This window comes from Dreissena polymorpha, chromosome 1 (genome assembly GCF_020536995.1).
Source record: "Dreissena polymorpha isolate Duluth1 chromosome 1, UMN_Dpol_1.0, whole genome shotgun sequence".
Taxonomy (NCBI): domain Eukaryota; kingdom Metazoa; phylum Mollusca; class Bivalvia; order Myida; family Dreissenidae; genus Dreissena; species Dreissena polymorpha.
The window spans coordinates 41,300,097-41,327,291 of record NC_068355.1 but is presented as its reverse complement, the minus strand read 5'-3'; the positions used below and the strand labels follow the sequence as shown (position 1 = coordinate 41,327,291).

The window sequence follows — 27,195 nt, the reverse complement described above, 5'->3', positions numbered from 1 at the left end:
CCATTTACCACTTAGATGCCTATTTTTAGATTGTTAAATTTAATTAAAGACCTTTATTTCGAGATTCAAGTTTTAAGAGCTTAATTTCAGACCCTTAGATACTGATGAGCAGCAAACAGCATAAAACCTGAACAGACTGTGAGTTACTCGCAGGCTGTTCTGGTTTTATGCTGTTTGCTAATAGCTATTTTCACTTTGCTTCTGAGAAGGAAAGGGTTGAATCTATGTATAATTATGTAGTACAGCTATGAACTTTAAAAGTAGTATGATATGACTGACAAATTAATAATTAACAATTTTAGGGTTTTTTGACGTATTTAAGTGTATTTGTATGCCCGCATGTAGTGGGAGGCATTAAGCAATGCACTTGCGTTCTGAAGCTGAAGATTGTCCTTTTATCTTTAGCTGCAAGACGGATCTTGCTCAAACTCATAAGTTTTAAGGGCAGGAGGACAAATGTAAATTGCAAAACTAACCTTGAAATATTAGCTCTGACTGTAACAGGATCAGTTTCGATCTATGGTTTATGTCAGTAGCAAGTGATTTTAGTTGCTAGATCTTAAATGTATGTGTGATTGTACCACTATGTTTAAGTTACAGCTTTGTACAGCATTAATTCGTAAATACAGACTTTTTACCATAAACATTGATTATAGGTATCAATAGTTACTGTGGCCATATGTAATTCTATTAAAATAATTAGCCATTAATCACTTTACAGAAAATTACAGTTGTTTTATCTGCACTGAAGGCAAACATTTAATATATACATTAATATCAATACAGACACAATATGGTACACATGAGCATTTTGGGATAGAAACATTATAAATATGGGTGTTGATGTGCTGAAGTTGGCTATTTAAATAGTATCATTGCTCTATGTGTGGTCTTAAAGGGTGACAGTAAATAGCTATTAAAGTAGCACCATATGTCCACATATTTGGTTTTCTGTGATCAAAGTAGTTGGCTATTTTAACGACATATAACACATGTTGTACACATTTTTCCCACATGTCTATACAGTGATTTTTTTGCCTAAAATCACCGCCGATTTTCGGCTGCTTCCAATCGCAAAAATCCACGTTTTTTCCCAAAAATCTGACCAAAATTACCAAAAAATCAAAATTCTCCCCCCCCCCCCCATTTTTTTAAAGAAAGAAGTCAATTATGACTTAATTATTATTTCTTTACTCTAGATCTCAACTTTATTTTTTAAACATCCTACAAAATATATAACTTTAGTTTAGTCCTTTTTGTCGATAAATAATTCCCAAATTTGCCATTTTTATTGATTAAAAATAATACCAATTCGACCAGACTCCTTTTCCTAAAATGGCTAGAAATCCCCCTGAACATGCAGTTAAAAACAATATTAATTCTTTTACCTATAATGATATTTATAATGCTTAATTTTTCCCAATTTCATGGTTAATTGCGCTATTTTTCCCAATTTCATGGTTTGTCGCGCTAATTTTCCCAATTCAAATGGCACAGGCTGTAACAAATAAAAGCAAAAAAAATCACTGCTATAACACTCTGGGCAAAGTGAGATATGGTTCTTGTCCATGCCAACACATAGGAGGGGCAGTGCTCCCTATCTGGCATAAGTCTCTTTTTGCAATGTTTAAGTATAAAAATCCCCCTTCCCCCTGGTCTGTGAGCTCTGTGACAAGTTATGTATGCTGTAACCAAAATAGTTGTGTTTATCATAAATGTGAATTGAATGTACAAATGTATAAATATAATATACAATTTTTGAATATTTTGTATTAAGTTCTCAGTTACCAATAATATTTTGTTTGCTTCTTTAAACAAGAAATGAATTATTGAATTTAAGTTATTATTCAGCTTCACAAAAATTTAACAATATCTCTCTTTAAAAACCACTTCATTAAAATTTCTGTCTCTTGGCTTCACATGTTATAAGTATAAATTTTCGCCTCCATGAAAGCAACCAAGTGCAAAATCCATCCGCAAATCCCCTCCACAAATATTCTTAGTTTAAAAAAACATATGGATTAATGTTTTACGCGCAGAAAAAAAAACCAGTAGAACTATGCCCGAATTCTTTAACAAATAATATCAGTTCAGGGTGTAAAACTCATTCCCTCAGTTTTATGAAAAAAATTCCACGTCATTAAAATTTCATTCATCAAAAACCACGTCATTAAAATTTCTGTCTCTTGGCTTCACATGTTATAAGTAAAAATTTTCGCCCCATGAAAGCAACTGATAGCAAAATTCCATCCGCAAATCCCCTCCACAAATATTCTTTGTTTTAAAATACGTATGGATTAATGTTTTACGCGCAGAAAAAAAACCAGTAGAACTATGCCCGAATTCTTTGACAAATAATATCAGGTCAGGGTGTAAAACTCATTCCCTCAGTTTTATGAACAGAATTCCAAAAACACGCAACCATTCTGACTTGAATCCACCCCATTATTTTGTACAGGGAGCCGCTAAGGACCTTTGACCCTCTTGTTTATAAAGTGATATGTGTGGATAGCGATACAGGCACATGATTAATAGTATTATCATCAGTGAAGTTCTTTTCCAAAAATAACCTATTAGAACATCATGAGGCTTTATTTATTATACCCCCGCAAACGAAGTTTAGGGGGGTATATAGGAGTGAGCTTGTCTGTCTGTCCGTCTGTCTGTCAGTCGGTCGGTCTGTCTGTCTGTCGGTTGGTCCGTATTAAGTGTCAGCTCTCTTATTCAAGTTGTTTTCATCCGATCTTCAGCAAACGTTGTCAGATGTTGTATCTAGATGACAGTCGAGGTCAAGTTCGAATATGGGTCCTACCGGGTCAAAAAACTAGGTTACGGGGTCACTTAGTGCGTTTTAAAAATTGAGCATGTTGTCCGCTGTTTTATGTGAAGACAACATGCAAAATATTCTGTGTCAATGCGGCATTTGGGGGTATTCGTCAAGTCTATGACAAAGCTCTAGTTAACTGTTAAAATTGTTGTATCTCATAGAGAATTGTTAAGTACATGTACATTTAATAGATTTAATAGATTCAAACTCTACAAGTATAATACAGAAAATGATGAATTTCTAAAAACTCTTATAAAGGGATAAAATTTTGTTCTTATCCACTACTTTTCAAACAGAACACCAACGATGAGCATAAACTGATTATAGCGGGGATCATGCCCCGAAACTTTCAATGCTAATTAAGCATCTCAAGGAAATGAACCTTTGCAGACAGAACATGAAAACATGATTGAAATACTTCATACATAATTAAAGTGTTCCAGTCTAGTAAGTGGAAATCTGTAATAATGATTTGGGAATAGGTTTTAAAGTTATAAGTATACATTTAATCAATATTAAACCTATGTACATAGTTAATGTTCTCTTACAGACAGTGAAAAAGTCATGACCTTGCATAAGCCTTCTCAGTCAACCTGAGGCCAGAATTTTTGATCTTCTGTTTAACGGGAGCGCCGTATCCAATCTTCTGAAAAGTGAAATAAAAATAAAATGAAAAAAAATAATTTTATTTTTATTTTTTCCTCCGCATCCAACAAAAGTATTCTTCTAAAAAAAAGTTAATAGTGTATTTTAGCCTTGGCTGTTTTACAAAACAATGCTGTTTTTACAAAACAAATAACTTTGAAAACACCCAGAAGTCTTAACATTTTATCGGCGAAAAAGTATGTCCGAATATAGTACACATCCGAAAAATAGGCTTGTGTTACATCATGTTTTTTGTTTATCGGATGAAATTCATTTCGTCCTAATTTTCAAGTAAATCCATAAACAAACAATACCTGTAAAGCAGCCTCCCATTTAAATTCCCGGAAAAACAATTTATTTCCTCACACCCGATAAAAATAAATACAAATAATCCAATAAAGTTAAATCTCCATAGTTTTCACACATTGCATCCTCTATGGAGCTAATGTATTAATGCTGTATCTGACAGTACTGCATGCTGCCGGTAACATAGTATTGATCAATGCCTTTTGGCACTTTGCCACCTGCTGAGGTGTTACAAGTTTACAGTATTAACTCCTAGAAATCGGCCCCAATATCAAAGACCTTTGATGTCGACCGACAGCATTGACAGCTTGCATTTTGAGGGATTGGTTTAATTGACATCATTTGGTAACACTGTTGTGATTGTCAAAGACTTTTTGAGACCCCTCTCACTTTATACTGACTGGACACTGTCTGGCAATACCAGGCAAGCTTACAGGTTGTTAATTTTACTGTTTTTAGTAACTTCCAAAAATAGAAAAAATATTTTTTTATTATGCTTTATTTTTATTTATGTTTCTTACGAAACTTTTTTGAGTTTTTTTTTTCCCTCCTCCTTTTCAACTTTAAACAAAAATCCCGTTAAACAGAAAATAATAAAATTCTGGCCTAAAGTGATTTCGCGTATATTCATTCATATTAAATTTTGTAGTGACAAAAATGCAGATTCGAACACCTATAAGAATGTTTGATGGACTCCGCTATTAATGGTTCAAAAATCTTAAGATTGTCTTTGAATAATTGTTATGCACGCACAGAAATGGGGATTGTTTTGTTATTTAATTATGTTTAATGGTTGCTCAGGTTAAAGACTTCATGAGTCTTGTAGTAAGATAATAATATTTATGTAGGCTACTAAAACCCAAATGATGACCCTTTACAAGTTATTCATGTTAACCTGTCAGAATTTAACCCAAGACCAACTACAGTAATTCAATATGTTGTATATTTATGAACGCTAACCTGGTATTTTATATTGTTTTATATCACCTTTTATCTTATAATTATTTTAAAGGATGCTTATATGTGTATGTATATATACTAAGTTGCAATCCAGTAAAGGTACTTGCTCACAGATGTTGTTTTTTTAAAGCTCTTTCAACATGCTCCTATTTAGCTTTTGTGATCGCCTTTTTTCTGTCATCGGTCTTGCGCTGCCAAAATGTACCTTATTGACACTCTAGAGGCCACATTTATTGCCTAATCTACGATCATAACTTGGTCAAAACATTCCAAATGATATTTTAGCTTAAACTGCATCATGTGGGGTTTTAAATAAGGCCAATATTTGAACTTAAAGAAAAAGCATACATAAACGCCAGAAGTGGCATATTTTGCCTATCATCCTTAAACTTGCTCAGAACATTTATCCAAATAATATCTAGTTCGAGTTAAAATATTTTTATGTCTGTTGAAAAGAGTATCTCCAGAAGGCGCCGCAGTTTTCCTGATATGGTTATAGTAAAATCTTGTGAACAATTTAGCGTTCATATTTATTTTCCAATCTTTACAAAACTTTCTGAAAACATTTGAAAATGATTCCGGTCAACTGAAAAAATGGGGTTAATACCGATACCTTAAAATCTTGTTTTATCACTAGACGTGACATTTATGCCCAATGTTCATTTTTCCTAGTGGTATCTCTACAGAGTTTGAAAACTTGCTTCTATAGGGTTAAAGTCTGGGGCATAAGGTCAAATAAAAGAAAAGGCTTGTTAACACTCATTTATAGTCCAATACTATTTACACTTGGTCGAAACTGGGTCACATGGGATCATAAATTAAGACACAAAGTCAAATGAAAGAAAATGCTTGTTAACACTTAAGAGGCCTCATTTATGGCCCAGTCTTCATGAAACATGATCAAAACATTTGTCCCATTTAAATCCTGGTTGAGTTCAAAACCGGATCACTAGCAATTCAAAGATAGCTCCCGATGATAATCAGGCTTAGTTCAAAACTGGGTCATTGGTAATAAAACTAGGTCACTATGTCAAAATAAAAAGCTTGTGGACATTTATTGACAAAACTTAATGAAACCTGCTCAGAATATGTTTACCAAATATTTATTTACAGAGTTTGAAACTTTGTCAAATGGGGTCCTAAACTAGGTCACTAGGTCAAATTTATAAAAAGCAGGTGAACATTAAAGATGCCATTTTTATCGAACAATCCTTATGAAACATGATCAGGACAATGGTCCCAATTATATCTCCACCTAGTTTGTTAAAAGGTTGGGTGGTTTCAAAAATACGGGATGGATGCTTGGGATGCAGTTTTTTCTTATTTGGCTGTATTAAAAGGCTGTAGAAATCACTATTGTAACCTAACCGCCTTGTAACTTGGAAAGCACTTTTTTAAGTTTTTTTTTTTTACTGAGTTTGAAAAATGTTTGTGGTTTGCTCACAAACAAGGGGCAGTTTTTGGTTTCAGGTGAGCGCCATAAGGCCTTTTGCCCTCTTATTCTAAGTTTTTCACTAGATTCTTTAAATTCATAAGATTGAAAGAGCGAAAGTTTTAATTTAAAACATATCACATTTACCTTGCAGCCTTCCTGGGGAATCATGCATTTTAGGCTGAATCAAAGCTATTTATTTGCTATCTTAATTTTAATCCTTTACCCCTTAGAAACGTATTTTAACGCATATGTAGTCCCTAAGAAAGTTAAATTTAATTTAAGACCTTTCTTCCTAGATTAAACTTGTAAAGGCTTCATTTCCAACCCTAAGATACTGATGTGCAGCAAACAGCATAAAACCTTAACAGACTGAGGGTTACTCGCAGGCTGTTCTGGTTTTATGCTGGTTGCAAAAGCCATTTTCACTTTGCTTCTTATGGGGGAAGGATTAAAATGTAATGGCAACAACAGAAGCACTCCAGATTGCTCAATCATTTTATCTGTGTTAAGCTTCAGAATAGAGCATCAATTTCATTTGATGCAGGTTATAACCAGTTTGGTGAACAGTTTTATTTAATTTTTTGAATTTTGAACATTGTCCTTTTGATACATATTTAGACACTTAGTTGGTTCAGAATATGAATCATAGATGTTATATAAACTTGAAAAATTGTGTTATTTTTGTGCTTTACTTGTTACATTAATAGATATACAGTATTTAACCTTTTGGCAAACAATAATTTTTTTAACAATTAAAGTAAACATGTAAAAAATTTAAAAAAAATGTCAAGCCTGATTGCATTCAGCTCTATAAAGCTTTCACAATCTGGGATTGCTTATTTTATATTTGCGCCCATTTGCCTCTGAAGTTCATTCATGTCACATTAAAGAATATACAATACATTAAGTGGTTGATACTGTCTGGCAACAAACTTTTGCCAGACGTTTTATTGGTAAAAATATGTAACCAAGATATACAGATTTATAACGTATTAAACATGTGACATGAAGTTGGACGACCGCCGTCCGCATAATAAACAGTGCAAACATTAAAATATTGAAAACAGTGGCATCTGTACCAAGGTTAACAAAGTAAAAATTGACTAGAACATGACAGGACTAGATAAAATAATTTGGTGTTGGTGTTGTGTAAATAATAAGCTTTTCGCCAGCATAATAAACAGTGCAAACATTAAAATATTAAAAACAGTGGGATCTGTTCCAAGGTTAACAAAGTAAAAATTGACTAGAACATGACAGGACTATATAAAATAATTTGGTGTTGTTGTTGTGTAAATAATAAGCTTTTCGATAATGCCAAGGTGGGTGGAGGGGAGGATTGTGGAAGATTTCCTGAAAGTCTTGGAGAAAAGCCACGCTGCTGCTGGCGTCTTTGTTCGTCCAAAAAGAGGCTGGTATAGGTTACACACGGATAATTTACAACTATAGCTTTCTTAAAGTTTTTAACTCAGCCTATACCCAGTTGGCATTTTTATTGCACCCAATTATAATAACAACGTGCTGAATATAAATAACTTTATCGTACCTATAAAGTATTATTTTATATTTGCGCCCATTTGCCCTCTGAAGTTCATTCATGTCACATTAAAGAATATACAACACATTAAGTGGTTGATACTGTCTGGCAACAAACTTTTGCCAGACGTTTTATTGGTAAAAATATGTAACCAAGATATACAGATTTATAACGTATTAAACATGTGACATGAAGTTGGACGACCGCCGTCCAACACACCGTCCAACCAAGGAGGCAAAGGGCGCAAAAGGCAATGTAAAATAAGAAGCAAGCAGTTGATAAAAGGCACTGCATAGTATTTAGCAGATGACAAAGGGTCTATCATATCATGGCAATGCACAAAGTATATACAGCAACAAACATTTTAGAACAAATATAAGGTTAACATGGATAAGTACATTTGTACATATTAAAATGAACAAACATCCCATGATGAATGCCCTGTAATCCTGAGACAAGTATAAAGTGGAAGGTTAGATGTACATATTTGTAATGAAAATATTCTTGTGATATCCAAATGTGATAAGCAAAAGTATACGAAAAACGGACAATATGTACATATGTGCAATGAAAGTAGACAAACATCCCATGATGATTGTCTGAACAGGATTGGACAAACATCCCATGATGTTTGCCCTAAGATGGTTGGTAACAGTAAAAGATTGATTATGTACAATGCAAAATAAACAAACATCCCATGATGATTGCCTTAACAGGATGGGCCAAAACATCCCATGATGCTTGCCCTAAAGTAGTAAAAATAGTGAAACATTGGATATGTGCAATGCAAAATGGAAAAGCATCCCATGATGACTGCCCTCAACTGTTAAGTATAGTTTGAGTCAAAGCAATAACCAGAGTGTGTGTGAGCATTTAAGATCGAATAGGGTTTAAACCAATATTTGGAACCCTAATGTAGCGCCGGAAAGCGTTGGAACGCCAACGGCCCATAAGCATGATTTGTTGTTCTGGAACACCGGCAAGAACGGCCTGTGTACAGGCCCCGATTCTAAAACTGTGCAGCTTATATTTGGTGGTTGGAAGTTGACAAAAGGACAACAAGGTTTTGAATGTTTTCCGGAATGCATTTTGTGTGATGGGTTCCGAGATGGATGAAATGAAGAGTGGTCCCGGAGTTAAACCACGCATTTTTAAATATGCTTTGAGAGCTTTGACTGGGCATGTTGAATTTTGTGCTTGAATTATAATTTTTACAGGTTTGTCAGATTTTTTGGTTTTGTAATAATGTTATTCAATGTGGATTGCTTTTGATTGTAATGTGATGTGTCCTAATTGCACCACTGAATCATTCTTGGATGGAGTGGCTGGCAATAGTTCACCAATCCGAAAAAATCCAAAGAAGGCGAGAAGGATAATCGACTGGTACATTGCTTGTTGATAGGGCGAACAACTGAGAATGTGAAAAGTTGCGTGCACAAGTGACTGAATGTGTGGCAAAAGCAGGGGGAGTCTGTTGTCATGTTGTGTACGTAATTTACGACATCCTGCAGTCATTCTACGAATAATATCTGTATTGCAAGGGTCAGAATGTCCAGCTATAGAATGAAAAAAGAAAATGGCAGAAAGGTGGCTGCTTATTGTGGCTGGGGCAAAGTCCTGTGTATACAACTATGCAACATATTGAGAAACAAATTTAGACTGGACTGGAAAGTTTAAAGTTGCACCGATAATTTGACAGACAAAGTGCGAAAACTTATCCCAGCATTTCTGGTAGAAGTGGCGAGTGGTTGGTGCCACGGATGCCTCCAGTAATTGCTGTTCTACTTCAGCAAGGTTAGGGGAGAAAGATCCAGAGGGATAGGTAAGGGCTGTGGGTCGAGGTATGGTGCTGCTTCCCGTGCTTGTTGAACCTGTAAGCGAGAAAGCAGGTCACATACAGTGTTTTCTGTGGTTTTGATGTGTTTAGCTCTGAAACAGAAATTGTGTTGTAGTGATTTCAGGACAATAATCCGGATGAGTCGCATCATAACAGAGTCTTTAGATGATTGTTTGTTAAGGCAAAAGACCACAGACAAATTGTCACAAGTAAACAGTATGTTTTTGTTTGTCCATGTCTGTCCGAACAATGACACAGCGAGAGCAATAGGGTACAGTTCCAGAACATTGATATGATGACATTTGGCGGAGGTGGGAAATTCTCCATATGTCCAAGAGTTCATGTGTGTGCATCCGAAGCCTTTTGAACCAGATGCATCAGTGAATAGCTTTAAAGAAATGGAAGTGACAAACCGGTCATTTGTCAGTAGTGTGCAACCATTGTATTTTTCGAGGAAAGTGTTCCAGAGTTGAAGGTCTGCTCGACACTCTTTTGTTAGTTTTATCAAATGGTTGGGATTGGTTTTACCGACAGTGAGATCATATAGTCTGCGAAGAAAACAACGACCTGGTTTAATTACCTTGCATGCAAAGTTTAGGTGGCCTAGGATGGATTGTAGAGTTTTTAAGGACACTTTACGACAATGTCTATATTTAGCAAGAAGTACCTTTAGTGCACATATCTTATCTGGGGGTAAGCTGGCTGAAAGTGTATCAGTGTTAAGATTTATGCCATGAACTTCTATTGATGTAGTGGGAAAAACTGTTTTGGCATGTTTAATTGGTACGCCAAGGTCATTGGAGAGGCTAATGAAAGTATCAAGGGCGATTTGGCACTCATTTGTTTGTTTACGTCCTACAAAGATGAAGTCATCAATAATGTGAGAAACCCGAAGAACCCCTAATTTGTGTTGTAAAACCCATTGTAAGGCTTGTGCGAAAGATTCAAAAATCGCCACTGAAGAAGATGCCCCAAATGGTAAAACTGTTCCAAAATAAAAACAGTTATTGAAGGAGAACCCTAGTTTATGAAAGTCTTTTGGTGAAATCGGTATTATTTTGAAAGCTTCTTCAATGTCCGCCTTAGCGACCAAGGAGCCTCTACCAGACTGCAAAACCAATCTTGCAACATGGTCAAAGGTCTCAAGTGCAACCGTAGCATTTTCGTATGGAATAGCCGAATTGACAGATTGACCACGCTTAGGGAAGGATAAGTCATGGATTATACGGAAAGTGTTAGGAGTCTTTTTGGGAACAACACCGAGGGGGGAGCAGATAAAATTGGCCAATGGAGGTGTCAAGTATGGCCCTTTAACACGTCTCAATTTTATGTCTTGTATAATTTTTTGTTTTACAAGTTCATTGTGATTGTTCACAGATTGATGGTTTTTATGCAAGCATGATGGTATAGAAGATGTTGTGCCAAGAGAAAACCCATTTTTGAATCCGTCAATCAATTTTTGTTTTTTATTGGGGTCATAACCAGACAGATATGATAACAGTTTGTCGGCCGATATGGGCGAAGGTAATTGAAATTTATTTAGACTGTGGAATTTGGGCTTTACTGGCTGTTCTTTTGAAATTTGCCGTTGGTGTGTTCGCGTTGTTTGCGTGGTAGGGCCTGACTGGTTTGAAGCATCTGTGTGCGCCATGTGGTTGGTCGCAGTTCCCACACTGGTGTAATTGTGGGCATTTGGGCTTAAGGCATTGGGATTTCTGTTGGTAGTCCCAACAGTAACCTGTTCGGCGCATGATGTAGGTTGGCATTGGGGTTCTTGAGTTGGAAGGAAAGGGACGAAAATTAGAGTGAGATTGTGTCTTTGTTAAGGAACAAAACAGGAATGTCTCTGTGTGTAGGGTTCCCCAAGGGAGTGGCTGCAGTGCCTTCAGCTGTCTGAACTTGATGTCGTATGAGACCCAGTTTGTTGAGTGTTGTGCGAGGTCCTCAATGATTGACATGTATTGGAACAGGCCTGATGCCTCCTCAGGGTATTTGGAGACATAAACATCGGCAAAACGTTGGAAAGCACGGCACCATGTGATTATGTTTGTTATGGTCTTAGGGGCTGATTTTTGAACGGAAGTTGTTATTTGGTTGTCACTGCGTTTAATGACTGTGGTCTCAGTTGTTTGATGATCAAAAATTCACTTATTCAAATCGATATACTCTTTGTTCATGATGGCTTTACGCACTTTGACGTCAATTGGAGGATGAACAGTGGAAAAAAGTCCTAAATTAACACCTTCGTTGTTGTCTGATGTCACCGATGTCAAATCCTCTTCAAATGATTGCTCAGACTGCTGTTCGTCGTCACTCGTCCGTTCCGCTTCAGGCGCCTGGTTTGATGTCCCATCACTCTTCTGGAGGATGAGTTGGCTGATTTCTTTCAGGACTGCCTCATCTTTACTAACGGCATCTGCCATCAGCTTTGCAATCCTGGATTGGGGCGCCTCTGGCGGTGAAGAAGCCTTCCGCTTACCAGTCCTGGCAGTGGATGGCGTTGCCTTAGGCATACTAATCTGAAAAAGACGAAAATGAACAGGCAGAAAACATGCACTGCACTAGATTATGGATATCATTTGTTTATATGCCGATTACATGACATGTGGAATGTCAAACATCTTCAATCAGTTATTCGGACAATAAGGTGTTTACTGTATGACCATGTATATTGTCTGCGAACAGTATTAAAAAACAGGATATGTGGCGAAATAGGCTCATATGTACACACGTATCAATCAGGATATTGATATAGGTTTAGTGTCAAATAGGACACAAGTATACACAAGTATCAATCAGGATACTTAAATCAGTTACGTGTCTTTTAGGACACAAGTACAAACAAGTATCAATCAGGATACTGAAAAAAATAACGTGTCAAATAGGACACAGGTATCAATCAGGATACTGAAAATGCCATGTGTAACAAAGGACACAGTTAAACACAAGAACCAATGGGTATTGGTTACATAAAGCAGCTAGTACAAGTGTTAAACCAGATACTCAAATAGGAAACCAATATACTCAAGTAACGAGCAGGATACTTGGATGAAAAGTGGTAAGTAGAACACCATACCAAAAAAGGCTCTTTTATTAAAGTAATGATTAACACTGTCATAATGATGGGAATGCTATGCTGCTGTCACAAATATTATATAGAGTTTATCGTATATACCTACGCTGATACTAACGCTCTGCCTACAAGTGTTGTGTGGACTAGGAGTTACTCTCAATGCCCCTGATTGTACTGTCAGATACCAAATTGCCAACACTATAAGGTGCTGAAATACAACAATGAATATCGTTGCAAGCAAATAGTGCACATTTTATATGTTTGACTGCTGTTCTGGACGACTCACATTCACAGACTGTGAGCTGCAAAAAGAACCGCGCCTCTAACAGAACGATACTATCTTCGCATACCAAGTGTCGGATCAATATGCACGCCATCGGGTGAAACAAACTCCTGCTGAAAGCGTCTGTTAAAGTTATTGAAATTATGCTGCCAGAAATGTACAGACTCTTGGTCTGCACAAAGACACTGCAAACGTTGGTTGGTTTCATCAACCCTTGCATTATACAATGTTCCTTGTTTCCGGTGAAGTATTTCACCTATCATGACACGATTGCAGCCCTGTTGAATAAGCCAGCATGCAAATGCAAAAATAGTATCTGCCAATGTTGCTGGAGCAATCCTCATACTGCATAGGTCATTACTGCCTATATCAAGGAAAACAATATTGATGTTTAAGTCACTGACAAGATGAGCATCTGTCTAGACAGACTTGGGTTTGTCTGGATGCATAATTGTAGCCCCTCCGACTCCATGCCAGTAAACTTGTATGTGCTGTGAATCAAAATTCATATAAGTACAACTGTTCTGTATGCACCATCTCGTTAGGCGTTTGGCAAAAGAGTGACCTAAAATAAGAGTATTAAACATGGTTACGAAGAATCGCTCAGTAATTTGTAATGAAACAAAATCACATTTACCAGCAGTTAGTTTTGAATTTCTTTGTTTACATGTATCAAAGTAGGTCAAGCACGCGCACTGCTAAAAATAGAACGAACAAAGGAATATGGTTTTGGATGCTACAAATACATGTATTTCATATTAAAAAATCACATTTTGCCGATAAGCTCAATTGTGATTGCACAATGCTCAAATACGGAATAAATGGATAATAAAAACCGATACGCAATGCCGAAAGATTTCCTGAAAGTCTTGGAGAAAAGCCACGCTGCTGCTGGCGTCTTTGTTCGTCCAAAAAGAGGCTGGTATAGGTTACACACGGATAATTTACAACTATAGCTTTCTTAAAGTTTTTAACTCAGCCTATACCCAGTTATAATAACAACGTGCTGAATATAAATAACTTTATCGTACCTATAAAGTATTATTTTATATGCATCCTTTCAGGCTTAATTTGGTCCAAGCTTGTCTGGACTGTTATCTATCATTTATGATGCAACTTTTAAATAACTTGCCACAAATGTTCACTATGTGTGAAGATGGCTTACAGGGGTCTAGTATTCAAGTACTTCAAAATCCGGACCATTGGTTTGACATTAATTTTCATTGATTTTGCAGGTAGACTGATCCAAAACATTGCCACATCATAAACCAGTGCACATTCTTATAAAAACTTTCATAAACACAATTCACTTAAATAAACTAAGAGGTTGTTATTGAAGTGCACAAAATTTCATAAATGATTTTGCAGTATCCATATTTGTTTTATCTTGCAACAGGAGAAACGTATAGACTTCAGTAAAACTAAACATTTTAATGGAGTATGAAACGTCATGAAGGCAACACATTAACAAATAACCTTAAAGGGAAGCTTTATTTAATATAATACTGTAAACGTATAGAAATTCGTCGGGATGAAATTTCGTGGTTTAATAAAAAACAACTAATTCGTTGACACGTAATTTCGTGGATTTCAAATTTTCGAGGAAGATTGACAGCCATAATAATTAAACTTTTCTTAAAACAACCAGAGTAATAACGAAGAATAATCTGCTAATGTGTGTTGACAGCAAGGCTTGTGATTAATGTGCACTGAAGCATGAAAGTGTTGTCGATAATTGTCAATAAGAGCGAATAAGCGGCGATCTTGTGGGTCCCCGCTCGCTAATTGCCATCAATGTTGTTTTGACACTATTTGCAATTCTCTGCTCAATCGGTCCCCTAGTAGTAACAATTGAGTAATAAGGTCCCCAAAATACAGGTGTGAAAACCGTTGTCTCTTTAAACTTTAATTGGCACTAATTGACATATGTGATAAATCTGCAAACTGTTGATTTGACGACTTCACGTAAAAGAGAACAATCGTTGATGTACAGTTTAAATTCCGTGCTTGATTTAAAAAATATTATTACCCAAACACTTATCAAGAAAACAACATATTTGATTACCTAACATATCTCAATCAAATATCTCAGATAACCGAAAACAAAAGAGAATGTCGGCATTGACATTCGGAAAAAACGGATTTCGGATTAAAAATGTAAAAATAATCGTTGGTACTTGAATTCGTGGTTCAGCGGAACAAAGAAATCCACGAAAATTCGTACCACACGAAATTTAATGGTTTTACAGTAATTGATCTTAATTCAGTCCCTAAGTCTCAAGAAAGTGTTACAGAATTTAACAGAATTCATTTACACTCTTTCACATATCCGCAGGTGCTTCCTACATTGTGAAGTACATCAGCCTGATCGCCCTGGTGGCGCAAAACGCCATGGTGATACTCGTGATGCGCTACGTGCGCACTCGAGGGGGCGACATGTTCATGTCCACATCTGCCGTTGTGATGTCAGAGTTGCTCAAGCTGGTGTCGTGTTTGCTCATCATGTTCTATCAGTTGGGAAGCGTCCGCCGCTGTCTCCACCATCTTCATGAGAACATCACACTGCAGCCAGGTGAGCGCTGGGCTGGTATTCACATTTAAGATTCGTTTACATTGAACCTATATAGCTTGATTGCATCAAAAGCCTAAGGTTTTTGGACGATGAACCAGTAATTAGTGTCTTTTGGGGAGGTCAAAATACCAATTTTCCACTATTGTATTGATTATTCACCAAAAAGACCATGTGACAATTTATGTTTTAAAATAAAGCTCCATATTTGCACAAGGCCTTTTCTGCAAATACATGTTTTTGTACATTGACATGGTTTTCAGGTGACTGTTTGAAGATTTCTGTTCCGTCTCTGGTGTACACATTACAGATCATCCTGCTCTACTTCGCCCTCTCCAATCTGGATGCTGCAACATTCCAGGTGAGAATGCATGACTTAGCATACCCTCATCATATAGGCCATTTTCGTAGACAACTGGGCTTAATGCATGTTCGTAAAGCATTGTCCCAGAATAGCATATGCAGCAACGTCATTATCATATTACTAGCGTAAACCTGAATGGGAGAATCATTTTATACTTGTCTTTCTTGAAATGACTCACCGCGCATATATTGACCATTTAAATCACTTCTTGATGTTGAAATTGAAATGATAAAATGTTAAGTGTTCAGATACTTGCACATTGTATTCTTATGTTCTGTCGACTATCAGGATAAATCATAGTTCACTTCCAACCACAATGTACTCTAAAGTTCTATCGACAAGGGAGATAAATCACATAGTTTACTTCCTGACACATTGTACTTTAAAGTTCCATTGACTAGGGAGATAAATCACATAGTTCCATTCTTGAAACATTGTACACTAAGGTTCGATTGACAAGGGAGGTAAATCACATAATTCACTTCCTCACACATTGTACTTTAACTATTTTCAAGGGAAATGAATCACATTGTTAACTTAACTTAATATTTTTATACATACCGGGTACATGTTGTTATCATTGGTTTACTGAATGCCTTGTTTTTATAAGATCTGCAACATGTTTTCCTTATTCTGTATAAATCTCCTTATTACTCACTACTGAAGAATAAAGAAAGAGTTGAACAAATAATTATCACAAAAAAATGTGTTATTGCGGTAATTGGAAACCTTTTTCAGAAGAAGCAAGGAAATAATAAAATGTTTATTCACCACTGGAGACAGCTTGTGCATGACATGTGGTGGAACAAAATAATCAATACGACAAACAGCTACGTGTTCATTAATACGATTATTTAGTAAATTAGTGGGTATTTGTTGGTCTTAGTATTTAAATTCAAATTCATGAATCATCATAGTAATTTAACTGTTCACAAGTGGTGCATTTAGAATAGAAGTGTGTTTTTTCACAGACAACGCATAAGTGTTAACATTTAGTTATTGTTATCAAACTGGCAAGTCTTGTAAAAATACAGAACATCTGTTCCGAAGTATAATGCTACATGTAAATGGTTAAGTTAGTTGTATAATTTTAATGTTCTAATTTGTATGTCGCAATTTGACATAGGCAGAAAGTATTGAAAGTATCTAATATAAGATGAAAGGAATTGCCTGCACATCAGTTCTTATAAAGCATAAAAAATATGTATTTGCTTTTAGCTCACCTGAGCACAAGCTCATGGTGAGTTTGTGTGATCCTCTTTTTTCCATTGTATGTCGTATGTTGTGCGTTGTCAACATTTGCCTTGTTAACACACATTTATTTCTGATCTTCATGGAATTTTGTAAGAATATTTGTCCCAATTATATGTAGGACGATTTGAAAAAATGGTTCCGGTGGATTGAAAAACTTGGCCGCCAGGGGCGCGGGGTATTTTTCCTTATATTGCTACAGTTTAACCTTGTTAACACTTTAGAAGTCATATTTATTTTCTAATCTTCATGAAACTTGGTCAGAAGTAATGATATCTTGGATGAGTTCGAAAATGGTTCTGGTCTGTTTAAAAACATTGCTGCCAGGGATGCGGGCATTTTTCCTTATATATCCATAGTAAAACCTTGTTAACACTCTAAAAGTCACATTTATAGTCCATTGTTCATGAAACTTGGTCAGAACATTCGTTCTAATGATATCTTAGATATATAAATTTGAAAATGTTTCTAGTCTGTTGAAAAACTTGGCCAGCAGGGGGCGGGCATTTTTCCTTATATGGCGATAGCAAAACCTTGTTAACACTCTAAAAGTCACATTTACTGTTCAATCTTTATGAAACTTGGTCAGAACATTTTTTCGAACGATAACTTGGTTGAGTTTGAAAATGGTTATGGTTCTAGAAAAATATGGCCGCCAGGGGATGGGGCATTTTTCCTTAACCCTTTACCACTTAGATACGTATTTCACACATTTGTAGTCCCTTACAAAGTTATATTTAATTTAAGACATTTTTTATTAGATTTAAGTTTTTAATGCTTCATTTCCAAACCTTAGATACTGATGAGCAGCAAACAGCATAAAACCTGAACAGACTGTGAGTTACTCGCAGGCTGTTCTGTTGGTATAATGCTGTTTGCACTAAGCCATTATCACTTTGCTTCTAAGTCGTAAGAGGGAAAGGGTTAAATGGCTATAGTAAAGGCTTGTTTATCAATAAAGCTTTTGTTTCATTCCAAAACTGCTTCTTGTACTGTAAATGTTTGCTTGGTCACATTTTTTTATTTTTCAGAAGTATTTATGTAAAAGTATATAAACGAATACCCATGTATATTCTTCCTTTATGATATATGAAAGTGTTTCTTACAATAATTAATATTGGACAATCGAGCTGCTTAAATCATACCAGACTGGCCCTTTGAAGGTGTTGTTTCTTTATTGATGTTAGATATACCTCAGGGCGAGCATCTTTAGTGAGTTTCCAAAAAAGGTGGACTTAATTGTAAAAAAAGATATCTTTGATATATGTTTACTTTTTAATACCAATAATTTAGTACATATTGAAACTTATTCCCTGAAATCAATTTTTTGTGTACATGTTGTTAAACCTAATATATAATACATGTTATAATCACAGTACAATACTAAATATTAATGTATATATATATATATATATATATATATATATATATATATATATATATATATATATATATATATATATATATATATATATATGAGCTGGTCATGCAAAAATGGGTCTAAAGCCGTCATAGCTCTAGACCAGCCTCCGCACAGCCTGCGCGCAGGAGATACACTGTCTACTATGATAGTATGAAGTCATGCAAGGTTTGTGGTCACATAAGTGCAAAGGGTTGCTCCTGACCAAACTGAGAGACTGCTTGCTTTCACTGACTCGAAAAAGTTTGTCACCACTTTTTTGCTACTTAAATTACTTGGACTGGAGGAATGAGCTTAGTTTGGGGTTTACATTTGTAACTAATGGACGAAGAAATAATACTTGCATTACTCTGTTCAACTTAGACTTGAAAAATCAATAATTTATCTATTTCCAAAGGGAAGTAATTATGTGAAGTGTGGAGTCCATACAAATGATATAATTTTGTTTTTACTGCTGCAATATGTTTGATGTTTTACATTAGCGTGACAATTTAATGATTTCTTTGATTTGAGATAGAGTAAACCTGTCTCAATTTTGTTGATCTGAAGATTTGATTGTAAAATATTATTTGTCGAAAGAGAAAGAGTCCAAACAATAAGAACATTATTTTAATTGATCATTTTTGAAGATGTAATTTTTTGAGATAGAGTAAACCTGTCTAAATTTTGTTGATCTGAAGATTTGATTGTTTGATGTTGAAATCTTACTTCCAGTAATAGTGTGTTATACTGAACATTCTGTGTATTTGTGGTTTTATAGATTTAGTAAAGCTTCTTTAATTACAAAATTTTCATATAACTTACTTCATGCCATTTTAGGTGAGCTACCAACTGAAGATCCTAACAACAGCGATTTTTTCAGTGCTAATGCTCAGCAAGGCCCTATCGAAAGTCCAGTGGATGTCGCTGGTGATCCTGTTCGTGGGGGTTTCCATTGTTCAACTTTATCCAGAAAACAGTCAAAAAGCCGGCTCGGTGGGACAGCAAAACCGATTACTCGGCTTCGCTGCTGTTTTCATATCTTGCCTTATGTCCGGATTTGCTGGCGTGTATTTCGAGAAAATTATCAAGGGCACCAAACAATCTCTATTGCTGCGGAATATTCAACTTAGCGTCCTTGGTTTCATCATGGGGATGATCACCATGGAAATCAAGGAATTTGATCGACTTCGTGTCAGCGGCTTTTTCTATGGGTACGACTTGTGGGTCTGGCTTGTGATAATACTGCAGTCCATCGGGGGTCTGCTGGTGGTCATTGTGGTCAAATACGCTGACAATATATTGAAAGGTTTTGCAGCGTCGATGGCTATAGTAGTTTCCTGTATAGTCTCTGTGTTCTTCTTTGACTTTAGCTTATCCTTTCAGTTCAGCTTTGGTGCTAGTTTAGTCATGTTATCCACATATTTGTATGGGAAATACGTTCCTCAGGCCTCCAGTGTGAAACATGAGGACTTTGAGGGAAATGAAAATAAACATTTGTTGGGTGAAATATCAAGTTTAAAAACAAAGGTGGATAATTTAGAAGGCCATTCAAAATCAAACAATTTAACATTTCATGGAATCGAGGGGTGCGTGGATGAATCTTGGGATATTACGGAACAGAAAGTTCGAAATTTCATTAAGGAAAATTTAAATTCACCAGATTTACAACATGTTGACATTGAAAGAGCGCATCGTCTACGCTCCAATAACCCTGATAAATGCACGATCATTGTTAAGTTCACTAAATATAAAGATCGTGAAGCCGTACTAAAGCGTGCAAAATGCTCGAGGAGTACTTCGTCGGTAGTGGTACAAGAAGACTTTTCTGAAAAGGTCAAAGTGCATAGACGTGAGCTAGGAAAGCGATTGGTCGAGGAACGTAAACAAGGAAAATACGCTTCGATGAACTACAATCGGCTTATAATAGAAAATACTGTATATGGGTACGATGAAGAGAACCAGTCAATCTACAAAGTAGGGCACGCACGTGGGCAGCCGGGACCCGGATTCCACGAGCGCAACTCAAGGACGCGCGGGCAGGAAAGGCGGGAAAACATAGGCGCGAGAAATTTCATAGGCGACGAACAGCAGAGAGGGCGCGCACAGAGCGATGATGATCATCAGTCGGCGGGAGGGGAGACGGACGTCGACTAGGAATCTGGCCACGGTCCAAACGCACATCCCGATATCGTGTATAAACATTTAGGCATTTTAACCTGGAATATAAACGGACTATTGAAATATAAAAATGACGCTGAAGTCAAGCACTTTTTAAATAATTACGATATTTGCGGCTTATTAGAAACTTGGAGTAATCTTACTGGGGAATTTGATTCGTTTCTAAACTCGTATGTCCACTTTGATTCTGTTCGATCTAAACCTGTAAATGCTATTCGAAATAGTGGTGGTGTGAGTGTTTGTGTTAGAGAACATTTAATCCAGTCAAGTTTGGTGAGAAGAATTAATAATGATATTGTCGATGGTATTGTTTTATATATTAAGTCGAGTATTGTTCATGCCATGAAAGATATTATTTTATATATTGTATATGTTTCCCCTGAAGATTCTCCTATATATTTAAAAGAAAATGAATGTAATGGTATTCTATTGCTTGAAAGCAATATTTCTGTTTTAAAATCTAGCTATCCTGAGTGTTACTTGTATTTAGCAGGAGACTTTAATGCAAGAACAAAAGATTTTTTAGATTATATCCGTTTTGATGCATTAGAACATATTTTTGATGCTGAGGTAGAGTATGACGAAGAATCTTTTAACATGCCTAGGGAAAATAAGGATAATATGTATTATAATAATTTTGGAAAAACATTAGTTGAAGTATGCTGTACGCATAATATTCACATTTTAAATGACTGGTTGCATTTGGATAAATTTGGAAATTTTACATGCGTGGCAAATGGGGGCCACAGTGTAGTAGATTATCGTATTGTATCTACAGAATTATTTCCATTTGTTACTAACTTTAATGTAGAACCATATGATATTTCTGATCATTTTCCTGTATACTGCCAATTACAGTTTACAGGCTCCCTAAATTACGAAAAACATGATGCCGATTTTTCACCAAACGATACTCAAAACTATGACACTTATAAATGGAATGAAAAACATTGTGATTCATTTAAAAAGATATTGACAGAAAACTTACAAAGATGCCGCGATTATATTTTAAATTGCATAAATGGAAATGTAAACGATGCTGTGCAAACAATTATCTCTATTTACAAAACCGCTGCGGAGGATATGCACACAAGAAGGCGCAATTTTAATAAATACCAAAATAATCCGCTCTGGTGGGATAGCGCGTGTAGTAAGGCCAAGCGAGAAAAATATTCGTTGCTCAGGCGTTTTCGTTGGTCCAATGAACCGGTCGATTTTCATTTGTACAAAAATGCACGTCGGTCTTTCAAAACCTTATGTCATAAAAAAAATTCTATACCAAAATCAAAAACGTAAAGTTTTAATTGACTCCCGTAAAGATCCGCAGTATTTTGGTCGGTTATTCAAAAAATAGGTTTTCAGCCAACAACTCATGCACCTATCAATCCCAATGAGTGGGTTAAATACTTTAAATCTTTTCTATTTAAAGAATCAGAAAACCCACTACTAAATTTTGATGTACATGCAAATGCGTATAATAACGACCAGGCCGATTATTTATATCAAATTCGCCTATTACAGACGACGAAATAAAAACAAGTATCAGTAAGCTGAAGCGTGGAAAATCTCAAGGTAAAGACGGGATTGGGGCGGAATTTTACATAAATACTAAACACGTTATAACTCCTATTTTAAATGTAGTTTTCAATAAGATTTTATCTTCTGGCAGCTTTCCTGATGCTTGGAGTGAAAGTATTATCGTACCTTTATATAAATCGGGTGCGCGAAGTGATCCTTCAAATTATCGAGGTATATCTTTAGTTGACGTTATGTACAAGATATTTGCAGGCATCATTAATAATAGATTAACCAGGTTTGCAAATGAATTAGATTTAATTGATGAGGCGCAAGCTGGGTTTAGAGCAGGATATTCGGTTACCGATAATATGTTTATCTTACAGAGCTAGGTGCAAAAATATATTTCTAAGCCTGGGGGTGGATTCTATGTGTTATATGTGGATTTTTTAAAGGCGTTCGATTCCTTGGTGCATCATAAACTGTTCACATGCTTTATGCGTAAAGGAATCCAGGGCAATGTACTTAAAGTATTGGCCTCAATGTATTCTAAACTTAAAAGTTATGTACGCACGAGCCCCGGTGCTATTTCGAGCCCGTTTACTTGTAATATCGGCACTAGACAGGGCGACTTGTGCTCGACGATTATTTTTATTTTATATATAAATGATCTGTGTTCATTTATTCGACAAAAGTGCGATACTGGAAAATTTGTAACAAACGATATCCCTGACATATTGTGTATACTTTTTGCTGATGATATTGCAAATTGTGCAGATAGTGCTGTAAATCTTGAGTTGCAGATAAATGCCATTGCAGAATTTTGTACCTTAACAAGCATGAATTTAAATCTTAAAAAACTGAGGTTATGGTATTTAGAAATGGGGGTCCATTACGTCACTATGAAAAATGGTTTTTCAAAAATTGTCCAATAAATATAACGTCCGTCTATAAATATATGGGCATCCTATATACCCCAAAGTTATGCTGGTCGGCTGCAAAAACTAAATTAGCCGCTCAGGGGCGAAAAGCATTATTTGCCATAAAAGAATACCAAATTCCGTTCGGATATTTCTGCTGTACAGAGTTCTTTAAATTATTTGATGCCATGGTAACACCCATACTCACATTCGGATCAGACATCTGGGGATTCACATATAGTGATTCAATAGAGCGTGCACAAATTGAAGCTTGCAAGTACTTTCTGGGCGTAAAAACTACGGTCAATAACTGTGTAGCTTTAGGAGAATGTGGTCGTTTACCAATGTACGTCATTTATCACTCAAAATGTATAAAATACTGGTGTAAACTTCTCCAGATGCCTGACAGAAGATATCCAAAAAACTGTTGTAAAATGTTAAAGTCATTAGATGATATTAGAAGGCGAAATTGGGCTACGGATGTAAAGGATTTTCTTTTTTAATATGGGTTCGGCTTTATTTGGCTCTCACAGGATGTTGGTGATATTGATTTATTCATGCTACGTTTTAAACAACGCCTTACTGATTGTGCAACTAAAACCTGGCACGAAAATATAAATGACTCTTCAAGATGCGATACTTACAGACAATTTAAAAGTATATTAAACACTGAACGATATTTAGACATAACAATGCCATTTCATTGCAGACAGGCGTTAGCGAGATTTCGTTGTTCAAGCCATAGGTTTCAAATAGAGTTAGGTAGACAATTAGGAATACCAAGAAATCTAAGAATATGTGCACATTGTCAATTAGAAAATGCATCTGTAAAAACAGAGGATGAATATCATGTATTTTTTGAATGCTCTAAATATGCTGACATTAGGCAAATCTATTGGTATCGTAGCAGGCAAACTGTTTCAAATTTCTTTGATCTGTTAAGAAATGAAAATGAGTTAGTTATTAAAAAAATAGTCTTTAATGTTTACCATTTAATACGTTCTTCATATAGAACGTAATACTTGTAGTGGAAGTATGTTTGTTCTTTTTTGTTTTTTTGTTTTCTCCATTCAATGTATATATATATATATATATATATATATATATATATATATATATATATATATATATATATATATATATATATATATATATATATATATATATATATATATATATATATATATATATATATATATGTAGGGATAACTCTCTGTATTATCTGTATATATATATATTTTGTAAACATGATGTATTATGGGCCGGGGGCCTTTGTTTACAATTAACTTACTTACTTTGTAAATGGCAAAGTTCGTCCAGTTTAACTTTTAAAAATCTTTCTCGTTCATGATATTTGTTAAAGTTTGTTTGCAACTCTTTTAACCTTTGCTTATAGCTTTACGATACCATTAAAGCTGTGTTTTACCCGTCAATTTTTCTGTCTGCAGAATTGTTCATATCTAGGGCAATAACTGTATTTCCCTATAAAAATATGTAAATTGGGGATCTAACACTTGTTTTATGATAAATGTAACAAAATGCATGTGTATGCCCCTTTTTGCAGAAGGTTGCATGTAGCAGTTGCACTGTTTGTCTTTGGGTCCGTGTGACGCTTCCTGTCACAGTTATTACCTTATAATTTATTGCTGGATTTAGAAATTTCTTGTCACAAATGCCAACCATTATAAGATGACGTGTTACCTATAACACCTGTCACCTACCTCAAATGTCAAGGTCTCAATTGGTGTTCAAAGGTCTAATTCAACCCTTTAAGGGCTTGTTTATTATGTACCGTTGATTGGATTTTTGAGACAAAAAAGGAATGTGGGGGCATATGTGCCCTATAGACACCTGTTTTGTTAATATCAGTTTTTCTTTTATACTGTTGTACAATCCCCATTGACTTTTTCACCATTCTATAATCAATTAAATGCATTTATAGATCCTTTAAGGAACTCATAAGCTTATAAGTGAACATTTTATATTACTGGGATACTGAAGCAGCATTAACAACATTACATTCTTAGCTTTATCTTATTTGAAAAGTGATATTGCAGAACTTCATTAAAAAATCTATGAATAATTAACTATTTTTATCTACTTTGATAAAGTTCCAGTTATTATTAAAAGGTGATCCTTACAATATTTAAATTTTCCTCCCAGATATTTTAAAGTTTTTGTTTCTCATATGTTTCACTCTGTTGGTTGTAAAATACAAATTGTACATAAACACAAATATGTATAACTAAGTATAACTTTTTAATAACCCTCATACCAAATATATCTGACTTCCTGTAAAATTGATATTTCTTGTTTGTTTGTTTTTCATGTGAGTTTTTTTTACTTTGTTTTAACTTTATCATACAGTCTTATGTCATTTGCATAATGGTTGAACATTTTCCCAAAGTAATTGTAAAATCATATAAAATTTTCAAATAATCTTTAATATATCAAATAATAATATTTTTTTATCGAAGACATGGTATATTTCTTAACCAGATATTTATTCTTGTTGTATATGCGTGTATTATTATGCCCCCCTTCGAAGAAGAGGGGGTATATTGTTTTGCTCATGTCGGTCCGTCCGTCCTTCCACCAGATGGTTTCCGAATGATAACTCAAGAACGCTTAGGCCTTGGATCATGAAACTTCATAGGTACATTGATCATGACTGGCAGATGACCCCTTTCGATTTTCAAGTCACTAGGGCAAAGGTCAAGGTCACAGTGACTCGAAATAATAAAATAGTTTCCGGATGATAACTCAAGAACGCTTAGGCCTAGGATCATGAAACCTCATAGGTAGATTGATCATAGATTGATCATGACTGGCAGATGACCCCTATTGATTTTCAGGTCACTAGGTCAAGGTCAAGGTCACAGTGACAAAAACCGTATTCACACAATGGCTGCAACTACAACTGACAGCCCATATGGGGGGTATGCATTGAAATATCATTTGTTGTTACCACAATTAGGTACAATCATCATTGTTTCACACTAACATTTTTTGTTGAAACCATTGAACTAATTTGCTGATTTTATTACGTGCTTCATTTATATTTGTTTGTCAAAGTAATTGCTCATAATTAGCAATTTTTTTCAAAGACTTAGTTATTGAATAAATATTGCCATACTGTCCTTATTTAAACTGCAGTAGCTGAACGGTACTTTATAACAAATTATACTTTTGTAAATATATTAATTAATTAAATTTCATTTAAAAATATGCACTCAGCAAAAATAACCCACTAAATTGATACAAAAGATTTTTTAGCTCACCTGACTGCGCAGGTGAGCTTTAGGGATTGGTCTTTTTCCGTCGTACGTCCGTCCGTCGTCCGTCCGTTCACATTTGGTTGTAAACACTCTAGAGACCACATTTCTTGTGCAATCTTCATGAAACTTGGTCAGAAGATTTGCCCTAAGGATATCTCAATCAAGCTCGAAACTGGGTCGTGCTGGGTCAAAAACTTGGTCACCAGGTCAAAATAAAAATAAAACCCTTGTAAAAATTGTAGAAGTCACATTTCATGCCCAATCTTCATGTAACTTTGTCAAAATATTGTCTTAATGATATGTTGGTTGAGTTAAAAAGTGGTTCCGGTACGTAGAAAAACATGGCTGCCAGTGGGCGGGGCAGTTTTCCTTATTTGGCTGTAGAGAAACCTTGTAAACACTCTAGAAATCACAAATTTTGCCCAATCATCCTCAAACTTGGTCAAAACGTTGGTATTATGGATATCTCGGATGAGTTCAAAAATGGTCCAGATTGTTGAAAAAACATGGCCACCAAGGGACGGGGCAGATTTCGCTATATGTATATAGTGAAAACATGTCAACACTCTAGAAGTCACATTTTTGGTCCAATCTTCATGAAATTTGGTCAGAAGATTTGTTTCCTAGATACGTGAGTTAAGTTCGAAAGTGGTTCTGGTCCGCTAAAAAAACATGGGAGGGGGGACGCATTTTTCTTATATTTTTATTTCTTTTATTTATATAGTAACAAAGCTTGTGAACACTCTAAAAGTCACATGTTTTGCCCAATCATCATGAAACTTGGTGAAAATATTTGTTTTATTTATATCTCAAAT

General features: G+C 35.4%; 1 protein-coding gene across 1 annotated transcript in view; it reads left to right on the top strand.

The window, feature by feature from the left end:
• The window catches only part of LOC127877734 (UDP-N-acetylglucosamine transporter-like), a 41,030-nt gene extending 19,964 nt beyond the window's left edge, over positions 1-21,066 (top strand). Inside the window, exons 2-4 of the mRNA XM_052423919.1 lie at positions 15,239-15,475; positions 15,736-15,833; positions 19,327-21,066. Of these exons, the coding sequence (XP_052279879.1) occupies positions 15,239-15,475; positions 15,736-15,833; positions 19,327-20,643 (1,652 nt within the window). The 3' untranslated portion in view covers positions 20,644-21,066. The remainder of the gene's footprint in view (positions 1-15,238; positions 15,476-15,735; positions 15,834-19,326) is intronic.
• Positions 21,067-27,195: the final 6,129 nt, after the last annotated feature.